This window comes from Columba livia, chromosome 21, assembly GCF_036013475.1.
Source record: "Columba livia isolate bColLiv1 breed racing homer chromosome 21, bColLiv1.pat.W.v2, whole genome shotgun sequence".
Classification (NCBI taxonomy): Eukaryota; Metazoa; Chordata; class Aves; order Columbiformes; family Columbidae; genus Columba; species Columba livia.
Genome location: NC_088622.1, coordinates 6462848 through 6480070, shown reverse-complemented (window position 1 = coordinate 6480070; position 17223 = coordinate 6462848). Strand labels below are relative to the sequence as shown.

Below are 17223 nucleotides of genomic sequence, written 5' to 3'. Positions count from 1 at the left end.
AACCGCCAATCCTGGGGCAGTTCTGGGCCCCTCGGGACAAGAAACTCCTTGAGGTCTGGAGCGAGTGGAGAGAAGGGAACGGAGCTGGTGAGGGGCTGGAGCACAAGTGTGATGGAGCGGCTGAGGGACCTGGGGGTTCAGCTGGAGAACAGGAGCTGAGGGGAGACCTTCTGATCTCTGAACTGCCTGAAAGGAGCTTGGAGCCAGGGGGGTCGGGCTCTGCTCCCCAGGAACAAGCGCCAGGAGCAGAGGAAACGGCCTCAAGTTGCGCCAGGGGAGGTTGAGGTTGGATGTGGGAACAATTTCTTCCCCAAAGGGCTGTGGGGCATTGGAACAGGCTGCCCAGGGCAGTGCTGGAGTCACCAGCCCTGGAGGGCTGGACAGACGGACATGAGGTTCTCAGGACATGGGGCAGTGCCAGGGGTGGGTTGTGGTTGGGCCAAATGATCTTGAGGGGCTTTGCCAACCAAAATAACTGCGATTGCCAGCAGCTGGTGGCCCAAGAGCACGTTGTCACTGGGCCCGGCCACCCCTGCGCTCAGCCCAGTGACCCCAGACACTGCTGGGCAGGTGTCAGGGCCGTGTCCGAGGGTTTGGGATGCTGGCAGCACCTCGGTTTTCCAGAGGATCCCTTGTCCCTTAGGGCAGCCCTGAGCTGCCCAGAAGCAAAGCCCTGATGTCCAGGGCCAGGCTGTCACCTCTGTCCCCCAGTGCCGACTGGTGGGGACCCTCCCTGCCCCCACGAGGTGGTTCCCTGTCCCCATTGCTGTTGTGTTCACAGTATCACAGTTTGTTTGGGATTGGAAGGGACCTCAAAAGCTCATCCAGTGCAATCCCCCCATGGAGCAGGAACACCCAGATGAGGTTACACAGGAAGGTGTCCAGGCGGGTTGGAATGTCTGCACAGAAGGAGACTCCACAACCCCCTGGGCAGCCTGGGCCAGGCTCTGCCACCCTCACCAGGAACAAGTTGCTTCTCAAATTTAAGTGGAACCTCTTGTGTTCCAGCTTGATCCCATTACCCCTTGTCCTATCATTGTTTGCCACCGAGAAGAGCCTGGCTCCATCCTCATGGCACTCACCCTTTATATATCTATAAACATTAATGAGGTCACCCCTCAGTGTCCTCTTGTCCAGCTCCAGAGCCCCAGCTCCCTCAGCCTTTCCTCACACGGGAGATGCTCCACTCCCTCCAGCATCTTGGGGGCTGCGCTGGACTCTCTGCAGCAGTTCCCTGTCCTGCTGGAACTGAGGGGCCACAACTGGACACAATATTCCAGGTGTGGTCTCCCCAGGGCAGAGCAGAGGGGCAGGAGAACCTCTCTGACCTACTGACCACCCCCTTCTAACCCACCCCAGGTACCATTGGCTTCCTGGCCACAAGGGCCCAGTGCTGGCTCATGGTCACCCTGCTGTCCCCAGGACCCCCAGGTCCCTTTCCCCTACACTGCTCTCTAATATGTAATTTCCCAACCTATACTGGAACCTGGGGTTGTTCCTGCCCAGATGCAGGACTCTACACTTTCCCTTGTTAAATTTCATCAGGTTATTCCCCGCCCGACTCTCCAGCCTGTCCAGGTCTCTGATGGCAGCACAGCCTTGGCTGGGCTGTGCTGCAGTGGGCTGTGCTGCTCTGAGTGAAAATGAGGTAATTTCCTTCACGCAGTTAAAAACCTTTCATCTTCATAGCTAGCACTCTACTATTAGTATTATTTTGATATTTCATTAAACTGTGTTTATCTCAGTCCAAGAGTTTCTCCCTTTGTTTCGATTCTCTCCGCTCTCGGGGGGTGAGAAGCGGCAGTGGTGGTTGTGATTACCGGCCGGGGTTAAACCACGACCAGGGGTCGGGGCTGGTTTCCAGTCGTTCTTCCCCCGGGTTTGTGCAGACGTACGGCGGAGCAGAGGCCACACGTGAGATCTCCAGGGCCTGGTTTCACATTTCCATGGGCAAGTGGCATCCGAGGAGAAGCTCTTGACATGCATCAAAACAACCATGAAACTCCTGGCAAGGGCTTTGTCTTCAAGATCTTGTGCGTCCTGGTGTGCCGAGGAGGGACAGTGGACGTGAGGTTCTCTGAAGACCTGCTCGGGATGCGGACAAGACCAGGGCCCTGCTAATGCTTGTCTCTGTGTGATCTTAGCGCAGTTTCAGTGTGCACTGCCACATGAGGAAGAAAATGTTGTCCCTGAGGGTGGTGAGAGCCTGTCCCAGGTTTGGCAGAGAGGTGGTGGATGAACCATCCCTGGAGACATCCCAGGCCAGGCTGGACGGGGCTCTGAGCAACCTGAGCTGGTGAAGATGTCCCTGTCATGGCAGGGGGGCACTGGGGAGCTGGGAAGGTCCTTCAACACAAACTGGTCTGGGATTCTCTGATTCTTGTATCCCTGCTCTACCCATGACAAAGCCGACAGGTTCACATCTGCAGGCCTGGCTCTGGTAGTCCTGTGGACCCTCTGGTCACGGCTCTTGTTGAACCCCCAGCAAATGCCGCAGCAGCAGGTGCCGTGAGCTGCACAGACCCCACAGCTGCTCCCAGAGCCCCGTCCACCGCCCCGTGGCAGCGGCTTTTCCTGCGCTGTAAAATCCCTGCGGGACTCAACCCAACGTGCGGATCAGCTCAGAGCTGGAGTCCTGCTCTGGCTGGTTCAGCCCGGGAAGCCGCTGGGTTTGGAAAGCGAGCGAGTGTCACAGCCCTTGGTGCCCCGGCCGTGTCCAGCCCCAGGCAGAGCCCCCGGGACCCCCGGCTTGGGGACATGAGGGGTGGTGATGGGAAAACACGGCAGGATCAGAGGAGACAAATATTGTCACAAACGTACATGCGTCTCACATTGTATTAAACAGTGTTCTTGGGAGAATGGTGCTGTGAGGCGAGGGACTGCGGCTCCCAGCGTCCCCGGTGTGAGGGGTCCCAGGGCCTGGGCAGCCCCCCCAGAGCCGGGCCGGCCCCTGCGGCCCCACAGCCCCGAGCCCCCGGGGAGCAGGACATGGGGGCTCCAGGGGCTTTGCTGTCCCCAGCCGCTGCCCCCGGCTCAGCCCAGCGCTGTGGGGCCCAGGAGGGGCCGCCATGGGAAAGCACAGCAGACGGGCACGGGAAAGGGACCTTCACGAGTTTAATGGCCGCTTTCTAACTATTCTAACAATTCCTCTTCCAAACCGTCGAGGTCGGCCGGTGTTGCCCTGGCCGGGGGACCCTGGACGTCATCTGCATTCGGCAGAGGAGCAGGAGACACCCGGGGCGAATCCCCAGCAGATCCAGCCCCACGCTCAGCGGTGCCTGGGAGAGAAGAAGCGAGAGCCCGTGTCAGTCGGGTCCCAGCAAACAGCGCCTGCTCTGTGCTCCGCAGGACGAGCCAGTAAGGTCTTTGTCCCGGCTGCAGCTGCCCAGGGGTTGCACAGACAAGACTTGTGCTCTCTGGCACCCCAGCACAACCCAGCGGCCGCCCCTGCCCCCCGGAGCGCTGCAGAACCGCGTCCGGAGCTGCTCACCTGAGCCCGACGGGCTCCCGCTCCATCCCCGGCTCTGGCCCAGAGTCTTTGCCTGGCGACGGAAGCGTCTGCGCCGCGGCTCCCGCGGGCTCTGGGCAGCGGCTTCTGCCGGCGTCGCGCCGGCCCTGGCAGAAAGGCCGGGCTGTGCGGAGCGGCTCAGGTCCCGCAGGTTCCGTGATCTCTGCACGTTGGGGTCCAGGTCTCTCCTCCTCGGCTCCAGCTGCTCCTCCCTTGGCTGCTCACAGCCTTGCCCACGAAGCGCTGCTGGGCCCTGAGCCCCCCCAGGAGTGGCCAAGCCTTGTGGCAGAAGAGCCACCAGCTCTTGCAGCCCCTGGATTGAGGCTTTGAGCTGCAGAGATAGTTGGGAGTGCAGCTCCAGCTGTGCGGAGAGTTCACACACCTGGATGTGGGCAAAAAACATCTGTCTCAGGCAGAGGGGTCTAAAATCTCTGTGAAACCCCGTCAGATGTTTGGGTGGAGGTCACAGCCGTGACAACAGCCGGAAAACCATTGTTAATGACGTTGAAGCTCAGAACGTCCTCAGACAAATCTCTGCTGGGCCTGTTCCCAGAAGATTTTCTTCTCTTCTGGTCACTGCAGGAGAAGAACAGCTCAGATCTGTGAACACCTCCACAGACTCTCTGTACCTTGGCCTTGACCTTGTCCAAGTCCTCTGGCACGTGGGGGTTCTCTCGCTCCAGCCCATCATGCTGCTGTGTCCCAGCTGCCACTGACGTCTCCTTTGGCTGTCCCATTTCTCTCTAGGGAAACAAAGTCAAAGGAGTGTGAAGATAAAGATGAGAAGGCAAAACGGGCATTTAACTTTCGGTTAATCTACCAAAATCTCTTTTCCAAGGTCATAGCAAAGTGGAGAAATCTCATCTACTACGACATTTGCCCAGCTGATGATCTCCAGCCATCCTTGGCCAGGGAAGACAACTAAGGACATGTCATCTCTTCGTGAAGATCTGTTTCCAGCACGTTCTTCTCAGCAGATGCTGAGACTGCGCCTTTGGGCTCTCGCTCGGTTCTTAAAATTACGCCAAAATCAAATTGGATGCCAACACAAGTGCTGTGGTTGGTCTGCAGCCCTTTCTCGAGAGATGGAGGTGACGGTCCCCACGGCCAACTCTGCCTATCAACATTTACGCTGTTCTTCTGCTACACAAACGAAAACCGAGGCAAGCCCAAGTATTTCACAGTATCACAGTATGTTTGGGATTGGAAGGGCCCTGGAAAGCTCATCCAGTGCAATCCCCCATGGAGCAGGAACACCCAGATGAGGTTACACAGGAAGGTGTCCAGGCAGGTTGGAATGTCTGCACAGAAGGAGACTCCACAACCCCCTGGGCAGCCTGGGCCAGGCTCTGCCACCCTCACCCCAAACAAGTTTCTTCTCAAATTTAAGTGGAACCTTTTGTGTTCCAGCTTGATCCCATTGCCCCTTGTCCTATCATTGTTTGCCACCGAGAAGAGCCTGGCTCCATCCTCATGGCACTCACTCTCTATATATTTATAAACACTAATAAGGTCACCCCTCAGTCTCCTCTTCTCCAAACTAAAGAGACCCAGCTCCCTCAGCCTTTCTTCATAAGGGAGGTGCTCCACTCCCTTCATCATCTTTGTTGCCCTAACAACAATTTCTGCTCACAGATGCGTGTGTCAAGGCTTGTCAGAACCTTCCGCGATTCCAACAAAACCAGGACAAAGAACCAAGCCCAGTGACGGAGTCCCCGGCGCGGAGCTTCTACCCGCTGGTCGACAGAAGCGCCCGAGAGCCTCGGGAGCCGCTCTCCTCTGGGTCGTTGTGGGCCAGCGCTCCCCTCAGCTCCTGCTCGGCTGTGTCGCCGGGCACGGGAAGGCGTCACTCACCACGGGCTCTGGGGCGGCCTTGTTCTGCGCGTCCCCCAGCTGCTGACGGAGCCAAAGGTTTTCACCCTGCAGCTGGGCCACTCGTTCCCGCAGCTCTTCCGCCCTCTGGACGGCGTCTTTCCTCTCCTGATCCGCCTGCATGTACAGAGCCTGGGACTGCTCCATCTGCTGCCGGGCCTGCCGTAATTCTTCTCTTGTGGTTTGTAATGCCGTTGTCTTTCTCCCCATGTTCTTTTTCAGCAGGGTCACTTCCATTTCCAGCCGAGCAGCTTTTCTTTCGGCTCTGTTTAAATCCTCTTCCAAGCGCCTGTTGGCTTCCAGCGCCTCAGCCGGGTTCAATTCCATGATGAGCCGTTGCTCCAGGTGGCTGATAAACTGCTTCACTTCAGCACTTTCTGACGCGTGAGACCTTCCACGGACCCGGCAGAAAGAGGACGAACCCGAACCCGCCGTCGGTTTTGGGGCTCTGGCATCTTGTGCCTGTTCAAAGCCGAAGGACACAAAGGGACAGAGCTCAGGAAAGCGGCTCAAAAGAGGAGAGAGCGGCAGCATCTCGTACTCGCAGAGGAGGAACTGCCACCAACTGGACGTCAGGTTCTAAAAGAGTTTTCTACAGCTCTGGATTCGGCATTGCTCCTGGAAAAGTCCGATTTGCATCAGCGTGCAACACAGCCCGAGAGCCAGGACTCCCCAGCACCATCTCTGACCTCACTCACCTGCGGCCCAGCGCTGTCGCTCTGGTTGGCGGCTCCTCGCAGCCACAGCTCGTCCCGAACCCGCGGCTGGGACTCGTAGCCACGGCTGCTCCCGGGCGTCGGGCGCACCCCCCGCACCATCCTGCGCCGCAGGAACCGCAAGAGCCTTTCCATGGCGCTGGGACGCTGCTCCACCAGCACCAACTACAGCAGCACCGGCTGCACCAGCTCCACCAGCAACCACCGGCACAGGCTGCACCAGCAGCACCAGCACCAGCTGTAGCAGCACCACTGGAAGGACCTGCAGCAGCAGCACCAGCTCCACCAGCTCCACCAGCTTTGCCAGTACAACCAGCACCAGCAGCACCAGCTCCACCAGCTTCACCAGCAGCACCAGTTCCACCAGCTTCACCAGTACAACCAGCACCAGCAGCACTAGCTCCACCAGCTTCACCAGCAGCACCAGCAGCAGCTCCACCAGCTTCACCAGTACAACCAGCACCAACTTCACCAGTACGACCAGCACCAGCTCCACCAGCTTCACCAGTATGACCAGCACCAACAGCACCAGTTCCACCAGCGGCACGAGCTCCACCAGTAGCACCAGCTCCACCAGTATGACCAGCACCAGCTCCACTGAGAGCACCTGCACCACCAGCAACCAATAGGACTGGCAGCACCAGCTCCACTAGTAGCACCAGCAGCACCAGTAGCACCAGTAGCACCAGCTCCACTAGTAGCACCAGCTCCACCAGTAGCACCAGCTCTACCAGCTCCACCAGCTCCACCAGCAGCACCAGCGCTGTGTGTGCGGGGCCCGGCCAGCGCCCCCGCTATAGTGACCGCGTTTGCTGACGTCATGGGCGGCTCAGTGACGTCACAGGCACTGGGGGGGCAGAGGCCGGGGGGGGGGTCCCCGTGCTCAGCACCTCCCTGCGCACACGGGCCAGACAGGGGGATGTGGGCTCCAGGGTGTCACTCACAGCCGCTGGTCACGGCTCTTGTTGAACCCCCAGCAAATGCCGCAGCAGCAGGTGCCGTGAGCTGCACAGACCCCACAGCTGCTCCCAGAGCCCCGTCCATCGCCCCGTGGCAGCGGCTTTTCCTGCGCTGTAAAATCCCTGCGAGACTCAACCCAACGTGCGGATCAGCTCAGAGCTGGAGTCCTGCTCTGGCTGGTTCAGCCCGGGAAGCCGCTGGGTTTGGAAAGCGAGCGAGTGTCACAGCCCTTGGTGCCCCGGCCGTGTCCAGCCCCAGGCAGAGCCCCCGGGACCCCAGCCTGGGACAGGGCCTGGGGCTTCCCCGGCATGGGGACATCAGGCTGTGGGCAGAGGGGACAGAGGGGACAGAGGGGACAGGGGCTGGGCAGGGCCGGCTCTGGCCAAGGCGGCTCCCGGCAGCACCGTGGCCGGGGCTGGACACCCCCTGCCCTGGTTGTGCCCCCAGGGTGTCTGTGGGGTGTCCCCACACCGCTCAAGGTGCCTTTGGGGTGATGGCCCCTCTCGATGTGCCTGTAAGTGCCATTTGGCCATTTTGCTGTGGACTCTGATGACACTTCTGCAGCGTCCTTGCTGCTTCCATTTGTCATTTTGGCGCAACCTGAACCCCTTGGTTTTCTTCCTGGGGGTCCCAATTCCCTTTGTGCTGCTTTCCGGGTGCCCTGGACTCCTCCACGTACCATTAGTGGCAACCTGGTGACCATGAAGTGTCTTTGGGACAGCCCGGACCCCTCCGTGTTCCTCTTCGTGCACCCACAGCCCCTGGGTGTGTCTTTCTCTTGCTCCTAATTCAATTTCCCTTGTTCTCTCCATCTCCCTTCATCTCTCTCCTGGTCCCTTTCCCATCCAGCTCTCACAGCCCCTCCTCACCCCCATCTTCCTGCTCCGCACCTTCTCATCCCCCCTCAGTGCTCAGGCGCCCCGTTCCCCTCCCAGGCTTGCACAGAAGGGGGAAGATCGTGCACAAAGGGGATAAACCAGCGTCTGAGCCCAGATCAAGGGGAACGGAGAAAAGCCAGCAGGTGGCAGGAGGGAAGTTCTCCGAGTTTTATTTACAAAGCTTGTAGGGTCAGACTGGACGAGAAATTAGGGTTGGGGGGAAGATCCGCTTCGCCCCACCCCTCTGCCGCTGCCCGGAGCTGATCTCCAAATTGCAGCCTGCGGAGGGGCCTGGGAGCACACACAGCTCATGGAGTCACCGAATGTCCTGAGTTGGAAGGGACCCACCTGGATCACTTGTGTCCAACTCCTGGACAGCCCCAAAGTCCACACCGTGTGTCTGAGGACCTTGCTCAGTCTCTTCTTGAACCCCGTCAGGCGTGGGGCCGTGACACCTCCCTGGGGCGCCTGTTCCAGACTCCACCTGCAGTTGGGTGAGCTGAAAACAAGCTGTCGAATCTATCACCGAAATCACCAGATCGGTCCGTTTGGCAGTTCCGCCCCTGCAGCCCTCGCCACCGTAGAGCACCAGGAGCCCCAAACCTTGCAGTCCAGCTGGTATTTTACCAATATCTGGGTTCAGAAGTTCTCGGAGCTGATGCTGGGACTCTCCTCCTGCAGCTGGGAGGCCGCGGTGTCTCCGGGCGAAGCTACATTTAAATACCCGATCTCGGAAGGCTGAGAGGGGGATAAGCAAACGCAGGAGTCTTGGCTTTCAGCTTCTCCATCAGGCTTCGTGTCTGCCGCGGCCTTCAGGGCGCCGAGGGCGTCTGGCGGTTCTCGCCACGGGCAGCTGGAAACAGATTTCCTCCCTTGGGTCATTGGGTTTGGGTGCCCCTGCGCAGCCCCAGCGCTCCTGCCAGCAGCTCCGCGAGGACAATTAACTAATTAACACTTAAAGAACTAACACTTGACACTTAAAGAACCAACCCTACCCCACATCACTAAAGTGACTTGGAAAGCTTTAACCCACATCACTATTGCCTTGCTTAGCTCTGCATAACTTATTGTAGGAGAAACAGGAGTTCACTGATCCTTGCTAAGATAATAATCCTTGGTGCATCCCTGGGTGAACCAGATTACAGAACCCTGGGCACAGGACAGGAGATACGCCAGTTTAACCAGCTCAGCAGTCTGGGACCCAACCAACTCATCACACTGACCAAAGGTGACCGTGCACAGAGAAGAGGAGCCGGGGTCACGATCACTGTGCAGCTGCAACCAGGAGGAGCCGGAGGTGGAGACTGTGGAAATGGTCTCCTGAACTCATTGTAATAATAAGAACCAACGAGCAGTCAGGCAGAAAGGGACCTGGGGGGACTAATGGACAGGAAGCTCAACATGAGCCACCAGTGTGCCCAGGTGGCCAAGAAGGCCAGTGGTGTCCTGTCCTGTATCCAAACCAGCGTGGTCAGCAGGACAAGGGCAGTGATCCTTCCCCTGTACTCTGCATTGGGGAGGCCACACCTGGAGTGTTGTGTTCAGTTCTGGGCCCCTCAGCTCAGGAAAGAGATTGAAGTGCTGGAGCGGGTCCAGAGAAGAGCAACAAGACTGGGGAAGGGACTTGAGCACAAGCCCTATGGGGAGAGGCTGAGGGAGCTGGGCTTGTTTAGTCTGGAGAAGAGGAGGCTTAGAGCTGAGCTCAGCACTCTCCAGAACTACCTGAAGGGCAGTTCTAGCCAGGTGGGGATTGGGCTCTTCTCCCAGGCATCAGCAATAGGACAAGGGGCCATGGGCTTCAACTCTGCCAGGGGAAATTGAGGCTGGAGATGAGAAAGCAATTCTGTGCAGAGAGAGTGGTCAGGCATTGGAATGGCTGCCCAGGGAGGTGCTGGACTCACCGGCCCTGGAGGTGTTTAAACTGAGATTGGACATGGCACTTAGTGCCGTGATCTAGTCAATGGACTGGAGTTGGACCAAGGGTTGGACTGGATGATCTCTGAGGTCTTTCCAACCCAGTCCATTCTGTGATTCTGTGACTTCTCGGGGACAGGTTATGAATATGTATAGGCCTTCCTAAAACTTTCATGAATATGTAACACTTTACTGTATCTAACCAAGCTCACAACTACTACAAAATACACATATTTTGGGTGATTTTTTTTCCCTGTGTGTCCAACGTCGTAACCGCATACCTTCCGTACAACCTCTAAGGCTGTAAGGTCATTTCCGCGCCTCAGGGCAATGCTCAGCGCTTTGCTCCCGCACTAACGCTCCCATACGTTTCCTCCAGCCGAGTCGCTGACACCCGGTCTGCCCCAGAACCTCCTCCTGGACCCCTGGGCTCCGAGCTGCTTTCTAAACCCCTGACACAGTCTGACAATGTTACTTCTCCATCCCATTATGTGCAGAGGCTTTTTCATACCAATTTCCCTACCATTTGACCCAAACAGGCGAGGTGAGCTGCGCAGCACCCGGGGGCTGTAAGCAAACCCGCCCTGCTGGGTCTCCAGCTATCAGAGTCCCTCTGCCTTCCCCTCGCCTGTTCTGGCACCGTTGTCCTATCATCTGACCACCCAAAAATGTCAAAAGAAGACCCTCGGAGGTGAAGGCTCGGGGTGGAGCAGCCAAAAGGCTCAACTCGTCCCTCGGCACACGCAGAGGCGTTTCCCGCCTCCCCCTTTTACCCCACGGTACCTGGCTCGGGGAGATGGCAACACCTTACTCTGCCGTTGGCGTTCGGAGAAGTCAACGCTCTTGGGGTCCTGGGAGGAGGAAGAGAGACCGTCAGGGGAAATTCTGCGTGTCAGAGCCCGAATCCAACACACAGCGCTGGCTTTCACAGAGCCCCAGCCCCACCAGTTCTCCCCAAGAACTCCAGCCCCACAGGGGCGATCGTCATCGATTCGTCCTTTGGGTCTGAATTTCAGCTTACAAATAGAAGACCTACCTGGCCCAGGTGAAACAAAGAGAAAGAAAGAAAACGAAGCAGGACGCACAAACAGGCCTCAAACAGCACTTCACCCTGACCAGCTCATTTCCAACTGTGCTTGGTTCCCTCCGCATTTCAAAACGTACCAATAAACTGCCAAATGCACCTGTTGTCTTTGGAGAGCTGTGGAAACACTACCTTGGTCTTCTCCTGGACTTTCCTCCATTTGTCCCCCCAAAGTTCTTCATTAACTTGGTCAATCCACAGCTGAGGTTTTAGGTAAGGCATATCTTCATTTAGGTCAATTTAGTCGATATTATCAGTCAGCTTGATCTGAGTTGTTTTCATTTACATGAGTAACATTCCCCACCACACCACTCTGGGTTATTTCTCCTAAGTTTCAAGCTAATTTTGAAACTAAGGACATTTAACCACTCTAAATCTGCAAAGGAGCGCAAGTGACATTTCTGTCCTTGTGAAAAAGGACAGAATCACGGAATGGTTTGTGTTGAAGGACCTTCCCAGCCCCCCAGTGCCCCCCTGCCATGAGCAGGGACATCTTCACCAGCTCAGGTTGCTCAGAGCCCCGTCCAGCCTGGCCTGGGATGTCTCCAGGGATGGTTCATCCACCACCTCTCTGGGTACCTGGGCCAGGCTCTCACCACCCTCATGTCTGCCCTCCTTTCATTTTAAACCATCACCCCTTTTCTTGTGCTAACAAAGGTTGTCATGGCACAGCAGCTCGGGGATGGAGCGGTATGACAAGCGTATCGAGCTTCCCGCTCCCCACAAAGTCCCTCCTCACCACAAAACCATCCCAAGGTGTTTGGAGCCCCTTCCTTCCCAACCGAAGGGTCAATTCAATTCAATCAATGGCATCCTGGGGTGTATTACAAGGGGGGTGGTTGGTAGATCGAGAGAGGTCCTCCTGCCCCTCTACTCCGCCCTGGTGAGACCACACCTGGAATATTGTGTCCAGCTGTGGCCCCTCAGTTCCAGCAGGACAGGGAACTGCTGCAGAGAGTCCAGCGCAGCCACCAAGATGCTGGAGGGAGTGGAGCATCTCCCGTGTGAGGAAAGGCTGAGGGAGCTGGGGCTCTTTAGTTTGGAGAAGAGGAGACTGAGGGGTGACCTTATTAGTGTTTATAAATATATAAAGGGTGAGTGCCATGAGGATGGAGCCAGGCTCTTCTCGGTGGCAAACAATGATAGGACAAGGGGTAATGGGATCAAGCTGGAACACAAGAGGTTCCACTTAAATGTGAGAAGAAACTTCTTCTCAGTGAGGGTGGCAGAGCCTGGCCCAGGCTGCCCAGGGGGTTGTGGAGTCTCCTTCTGTGCAGACATTCCAACCCGCCTGGACACCTTCCCTGTGTAACCTCATCTGGGTGTTCCTGCTCCATGGGGGGATTGCACTGGATGAGCTTTTGAGGTCCTTTCCAATCCCAAACATACTGTGATACTGTAATTCAGCTGCTCTCCAGCACCCTCAGCTGCAGCTCCAAACACCCACCCTCGTCCAAGGAGCATCTGGGCGACGCTCTCGGTCTGACAGCTCAGGGTGAGGAGTCCCTCACGGGTCCCTTCGACCATGACACATCGTCAGACCCACGGGCAGAACAGCAGCTCCTGCCCGTCTGCCGAGCCCGAGCCCTCCCCGTCTCACCTGGGCGGTGGGAGCCCGGCTGCTCCTCGGCGCGCGCTGCCCGTGGCCGCAGAGCTGGAGTTTGCCCTCGTGCGGCCGCACGTTCTCCTCGTCCGGGAGCTTCACTCTGAGCACGTCACACACACAAGGCGCAAGTTATTTTCCTTCCGGCCACGGTGCATTTTCCGAGGGGAGCGGCAGTGCCCACCTGCTCTGCGGGGCGGCCATCGCAGACCGGCTGCTCCACGGGCTCTCCTCTTGGGCACTGATCTTCTGGAGGAGCCGCCTCCTTTCCTGCAGTAACTTCTCGTTCTCAGCCGTCACCTGCGCAACCAGCACCTTCCCCTGCGCAGGGTGGCGGAGGGAAACAACACCCAGTGGTTACGCTTCGCTTCTCTCCGTCCTCTCTAAACCTCGCAGCACTTTACCAAAGGGGCGACCACCAAGCGTGTTAACTCCGAGAACTGATACACTGTGTGATGTAACGTACCCCAAAAAAGAGGCTTTTGAGCCCCTGCCCAGCACTAAGAGTTCTGAGGGAACAGCAGCTGGAGCTCGGGGAGTTTCTGAATGGGATCGGAGGGCTGTGCTGGGCACAGTGAGGCCAAACCGCGAACCCTGGGGCAGTTTTGGGCCCATCAGCTCAGGGCTCAAAATGGCGGCACCGAGATCACCTCAGGGCTCAAAATGGCGGCCAGAGGGGTGGCAGGATCACCTCACACCAAGAAAGGCCTTGAGGTGCTGGAGCGAGTGGAGAGAAGGGAACGGAGCTGGTGAGGGGCTGGAGCACAAGTGTGATGGAGCGGCTGAGGGACCTGGGGGTTCAGCTGGAGAACAGGAGCTGAGGGGAGACCTTCTGATCTCTGAACTGCCTGAAAGGAGCTTGGAGCCAGGGGGGTCGGGCTCTGCTCCCCAGGAACAAGCGCCAGGAGCAGAGGAAACGGCCTCAAGTTGCCCAGGGGAGGTTGAGGTTGGATGTGGGAACAATTTCTTCCCCAAAGGGCTGTGGGGCATTGGAACAGGCTGCCCAGGGCAGTGCTGGAGTCACCATCCCTGCAGGGTTGGACAGACGGACATGAGGTTCTCAGGACATGGGGCAGGGACTGGGGTGGGTTGTGGTTGGACTTGGTGATATTGAGGAGCTTTTCCAACCAAAACATTCTACATTCTACAACATGGGTTCCCCCAAGGGCGAACTTAAGCCAGAAGTTTCCCTTTGGGTTTCTGTCCCTATGCGGACACGCCGGTGTCCATGGGCACTGCTGGGCAATCCCAGGGCAGCGTCAGCCCCGCGCGCGTCAGGCAGCGCTCCCTGTGCTCTGACCGGCTGTCTCACGGTGTGATCCCCTGGCCTGCAAACCTGCTGTTCCTACACCTCATTTCCTTTCTGCCTGAACTGCATTTCTTTTTGGAAGAGGGATGCTCTCGCAGACACGCTGCGGCTGCTCCCCACCTGAGGCCCTTGGCGTGTTCTCTCACCTTTTCCACTTGCAGCTTTGACTCGCTGAGCTCGTTTTCAAGCTGCTTAATTCTGCTGTCCCTTTGCTTCACCTCGTGGATAAAGGTCTCCTTGGCTCGGCGGATCTTGTCTTTGTGGCGAAGCTGCATTTCGTTGTATTTCCTGAGGAGGCAGAGAGACAAACATCAGGGTGGGAAACGCGGCTGTGTTCTGGGCCAAGAGCAAGGCAGGAGATGTCCTGAGCTGAGAGCCTCAGCCGTGCCCAGCTCCTTCTGGCTGCGTGGTGAGGGCGGAACGAACCCACCGATTCGTTTGGGGTTTAATTGTGCTGCAAAGCTGCTGTTGTTAAGCGTCAACCAAATGGAAACTGATTGAGGGCAATGGACCCAAAGCTATTCCTAAAACTGACTCCCGGCTTTACAAATCCTTGTGCTCGCCCCTCTCAGCTCTTTATACCAAACTGAGTTATGAAGTTAGCAAAACTGGAAGTAACAGGGAATAGGTAAGTGTGAGCAAGTGGTGTATTGGGGTGGGGATGCAGGTGGTTAAGAAGAAGTACTTTGGTATGAGGAGATAAAAGGCAGTAAAAGATTAATCCTTAAAAACAAGGGTCGTGCAAGCAGGTGGCAGAAAGGGCTCGTTCCGAGCTGTGACAAAGGGGTTAAATATTTGTCACTGCTGAGACTTCTGATCGTTGCTCTTCCCCTCAAACTTGTTCTGGTTTATTTTTATCCAGTTGGGATAGAAAAGGATGTCAAACCCAGAGGAACCTCTACCATACAGCTGCCCGGGTTTGCTCAGAACTCATGTCAAAAAGGCTGTTTGTGCAGCAAATGAGACCAAAAGTGCTCTGGAGAGGAACCGGCGGCTCCGTGGAGCATCTGCAGCGCGGGACCCGCAGCAGCACGGGGCTGAGGCACATCTGTCCGTGCTAAAGCCTCGAACGGGAGGGACAAGAAAGGCCACGGAACAGCCACATCCAGTGTCACTGCCAGGCACACAAAGAGCAGTTCCTGGGTTGATTTTGGGGGTCTACGCCTCCCCTGCCTGCTGCTGCAGTCGTTACCTGATGTACAGATCCTTCTGGTTCAGGAGACGGACTCCTTCCTCGTAAAGGGCTTTGTTTTCCTCCTTCAGCAGCGAAAGTTGCTCTGAAAGCTTCTGGTTCTCCTTCTCACACTGGAGGTGCTGGAAAACATCTCTATTTTATTTGTGTGCGTGTCCTCAGGTGTCGGGGTCCCAGCGCCTCCTTCCGCTCTGCTCTCCAAAGCTGCTCTGTCATCAATCCCAGGGGTTCCCACTACAGATAACATCCCTCTGCCCCCCAAGGCCACCACCTCCTCCCCTTACAGAAGAGGAAATGTGGATTTCTGTGCTGCTGGGGGCTCCAACCAGGCAGAGAGAGGTAACGCATCCTCCCAGACCACGGCCTCTGCCAAGGTTTTCCTGCAAAAAGCTCCATGTTGGGCAAGAAGAGGAAGGGAGAGGGAAAGAATCCATCAAGGTCCTTCTGTGCCCTCAGAGCCGCATCCCCAGGAATCCTACACAAGACACGATGGTGCTTTTCTTCCAGCTCCTGTTTAGATCAGTGGGATCTGCAAGGGCTCAGCACCTGCCTGGATGTGACCCTGTAGGTCAAGAGGAAACGGCCTCAAGTTGCACCAGGGGAGGTTGAGGTTGGATGTGGGAACAATTTCTTCCCCAAAGGGCTGTGGGGCATTGGAACAGGCTGCCCAGGGCAGTGCTGGAGTCACCAGCCCTGGAGGGTTGGACAGACGGACATGAGATTCTCAGGACATGGGGCAGCACCAGGGGTGGGTTATGGTTGGACTTGGTGATCTTGAGGGGCCTTTCCAACCAAAATGATTCTGTGATGCCATGACTTCAGCAGTTTCCAAGTACCGATTTCACACTGGGATGGGCCCGTTTCCCCCTGGAGCTCAGTGTTCTGCTCTGGAGCCACCAGCACAGCGTCCTGTGGCTGACAAGGACCCTGCAGCTCACCTACCTCGCTCGGGGCAGGTTTCCTCTCATCTTCCAGGACGCGCAGAGTCTTGGCCTGCAGCTCCACGTGCATCTTGGCCAGCGACGCCTCCGTCTCCTGCGAATGCCGGAGCTGCTGCTGCAGCTCCTCCACCTGCTGCTCCAGGAGCTTCCTAAAAGCAGGTTGGTGGGACAGGGAGACATGGGGGTGGACGTCAGCCTGTTCTGTGCCACTGTGACTGCATGTGATTTAAAACATTGCGCTGCACCTGCCCTGGGCAATGCTGAGGGTAGAAAGAAATCACTACATCCTGGTTGTCCCCATGTCCGGTAGCACATGAAAGGACACACGGTGTATCTGGGATATCCATCCCAGCTTGTGGCATCCAGAGGGTAAAGCAAATCACGGGGCTGGCAGGAGGGACCTCTGGCGATAGCACAAGGGGTGATGGTTTTAAACTAAAGGAGGGAGATTCAGGCTGGACGTGAGGAAGGAATTGTTGGCCCTGAGGGTGGTGAGAGCCTGGCCCAGGTACCCAGAGAGGTGGTGGATGAACCATCCCTGGAGACATCCCAGGCCAGGCTGGATGGGGCTCTGAGCAACCTGAGCTGGTGAAGATGTCCCTGTCATGGCAGGGGGGCACTGGGGAGCTGGGGAGGTCCCTTCAACACAAACCATTCCGTGATTCTATGCAGCACAGGCCTTATCCAGCTCCAGGTACCTTTTCAGCTGCTCCTCGTGAAGTTCTTGCTGCACACGAGCTTCATTTTCTCGGGCCTCCTTCAGTTCCTCCTCCAGGAGCTTCTTGTCTGCAACACGGGCCTCTGCCAGCAGGAGCTGGTGCTGGGAATCCTTCAGCTTTTGCTGGAGTTTTGAAATCTCGGATTAAAACGGGACACAGATTAAACTTTCTGAGTTTATAGGCCAGTATCTGAATCCAAGGGACTCAGATCCCCTTGATCCCTCAGCACTTGAGCGATGGGAACGAACGTTTTGCTTCTCTCTACTCAAAAGTGCTTCTGCACGTCTTGGTGTCAAAGTCCATGAGAAGTAAAACCCTTCCAACAGCTGCCAGATACTGTTGTCAGCAATTAGCAACAATTTTCTGCACCTAATTTGATCCTGCATGCTTACAAAACCAAATGCAACGATTCGTGCAGAAGCGATGCCACAGCAAACACAAGCGTTCGCAATTGACTGCAGACAGCAGCGAATCTCCTGGGTGACGCCGGGACCTGGGCTCCCTGCGCCTGCCAGCGCTGCCACCAG

General features: G+C 57.0%; 2 protein-coding genes across 3 annotated transcripts in view; both read right to left on the bottom strand.

Annotated features, from left to right (window-relative positions):
• Positions 1-6: 6 nt before the first annotated feature.
• Positions 7-5914, bottom strand: LOC135575976 (trichohyalin-like). Its single transcript, XM_065038170.1, has 4 exons — positions 5363-5914; positions 4138-4251; positions 3491-3890; positions 7-3278 (listed from the first exon to the last, which is right to left on the bottom strand). Exons 1-4 carry the CDS (start codon positions 5912-5914, stop codon positions 3133-3135), a joined length of 1212 nt encoding a protein of 403 aa, XP_064894242.1. The 3' UTR covers positions 7-3132.
• Positions 5915-8087: 2173 nt separating this feature from the next.
• The window catches only part of CCDC30 (coiled-coil domain containing 30), a 46229-nt gene continuing 37093 nt past the window's right edge, over positions 8088-17223 (bottom strand). For both annotated transcript variants that reach the window (XM_065038167.1, XM_065038168.1), the window contains 8 exons: positions 16676-16833; positions 15979-16126; positions 15037-15158; positions 13991-14132; positions 12720-12856; positions 12533-12638; positions 10632-10699; positions 8088-8787 (listed from right to left, as the gene is read on the bottom strand). In XM_065038167.1, the coding sequence (XP_064894239.1) occupies positions 8574-8787; positions 10632-10699; positions 12533-12638; positions 12720-12856; positions 13991-14132; positions 15037-15158; positions 15979-16126; positions 16676-16833 (1095 nt within the window). In that variant the 3' untranslated portion in view covers positions 8088-8573. The remainder of the gene's footprint in view (positions 8788-10631; positions 10700-12532; positions 12639-12719; positions 12857-13990; positions 14133-15036; positions 15159-15978; positions 16127-16675; positions 16834-17223) is intronic.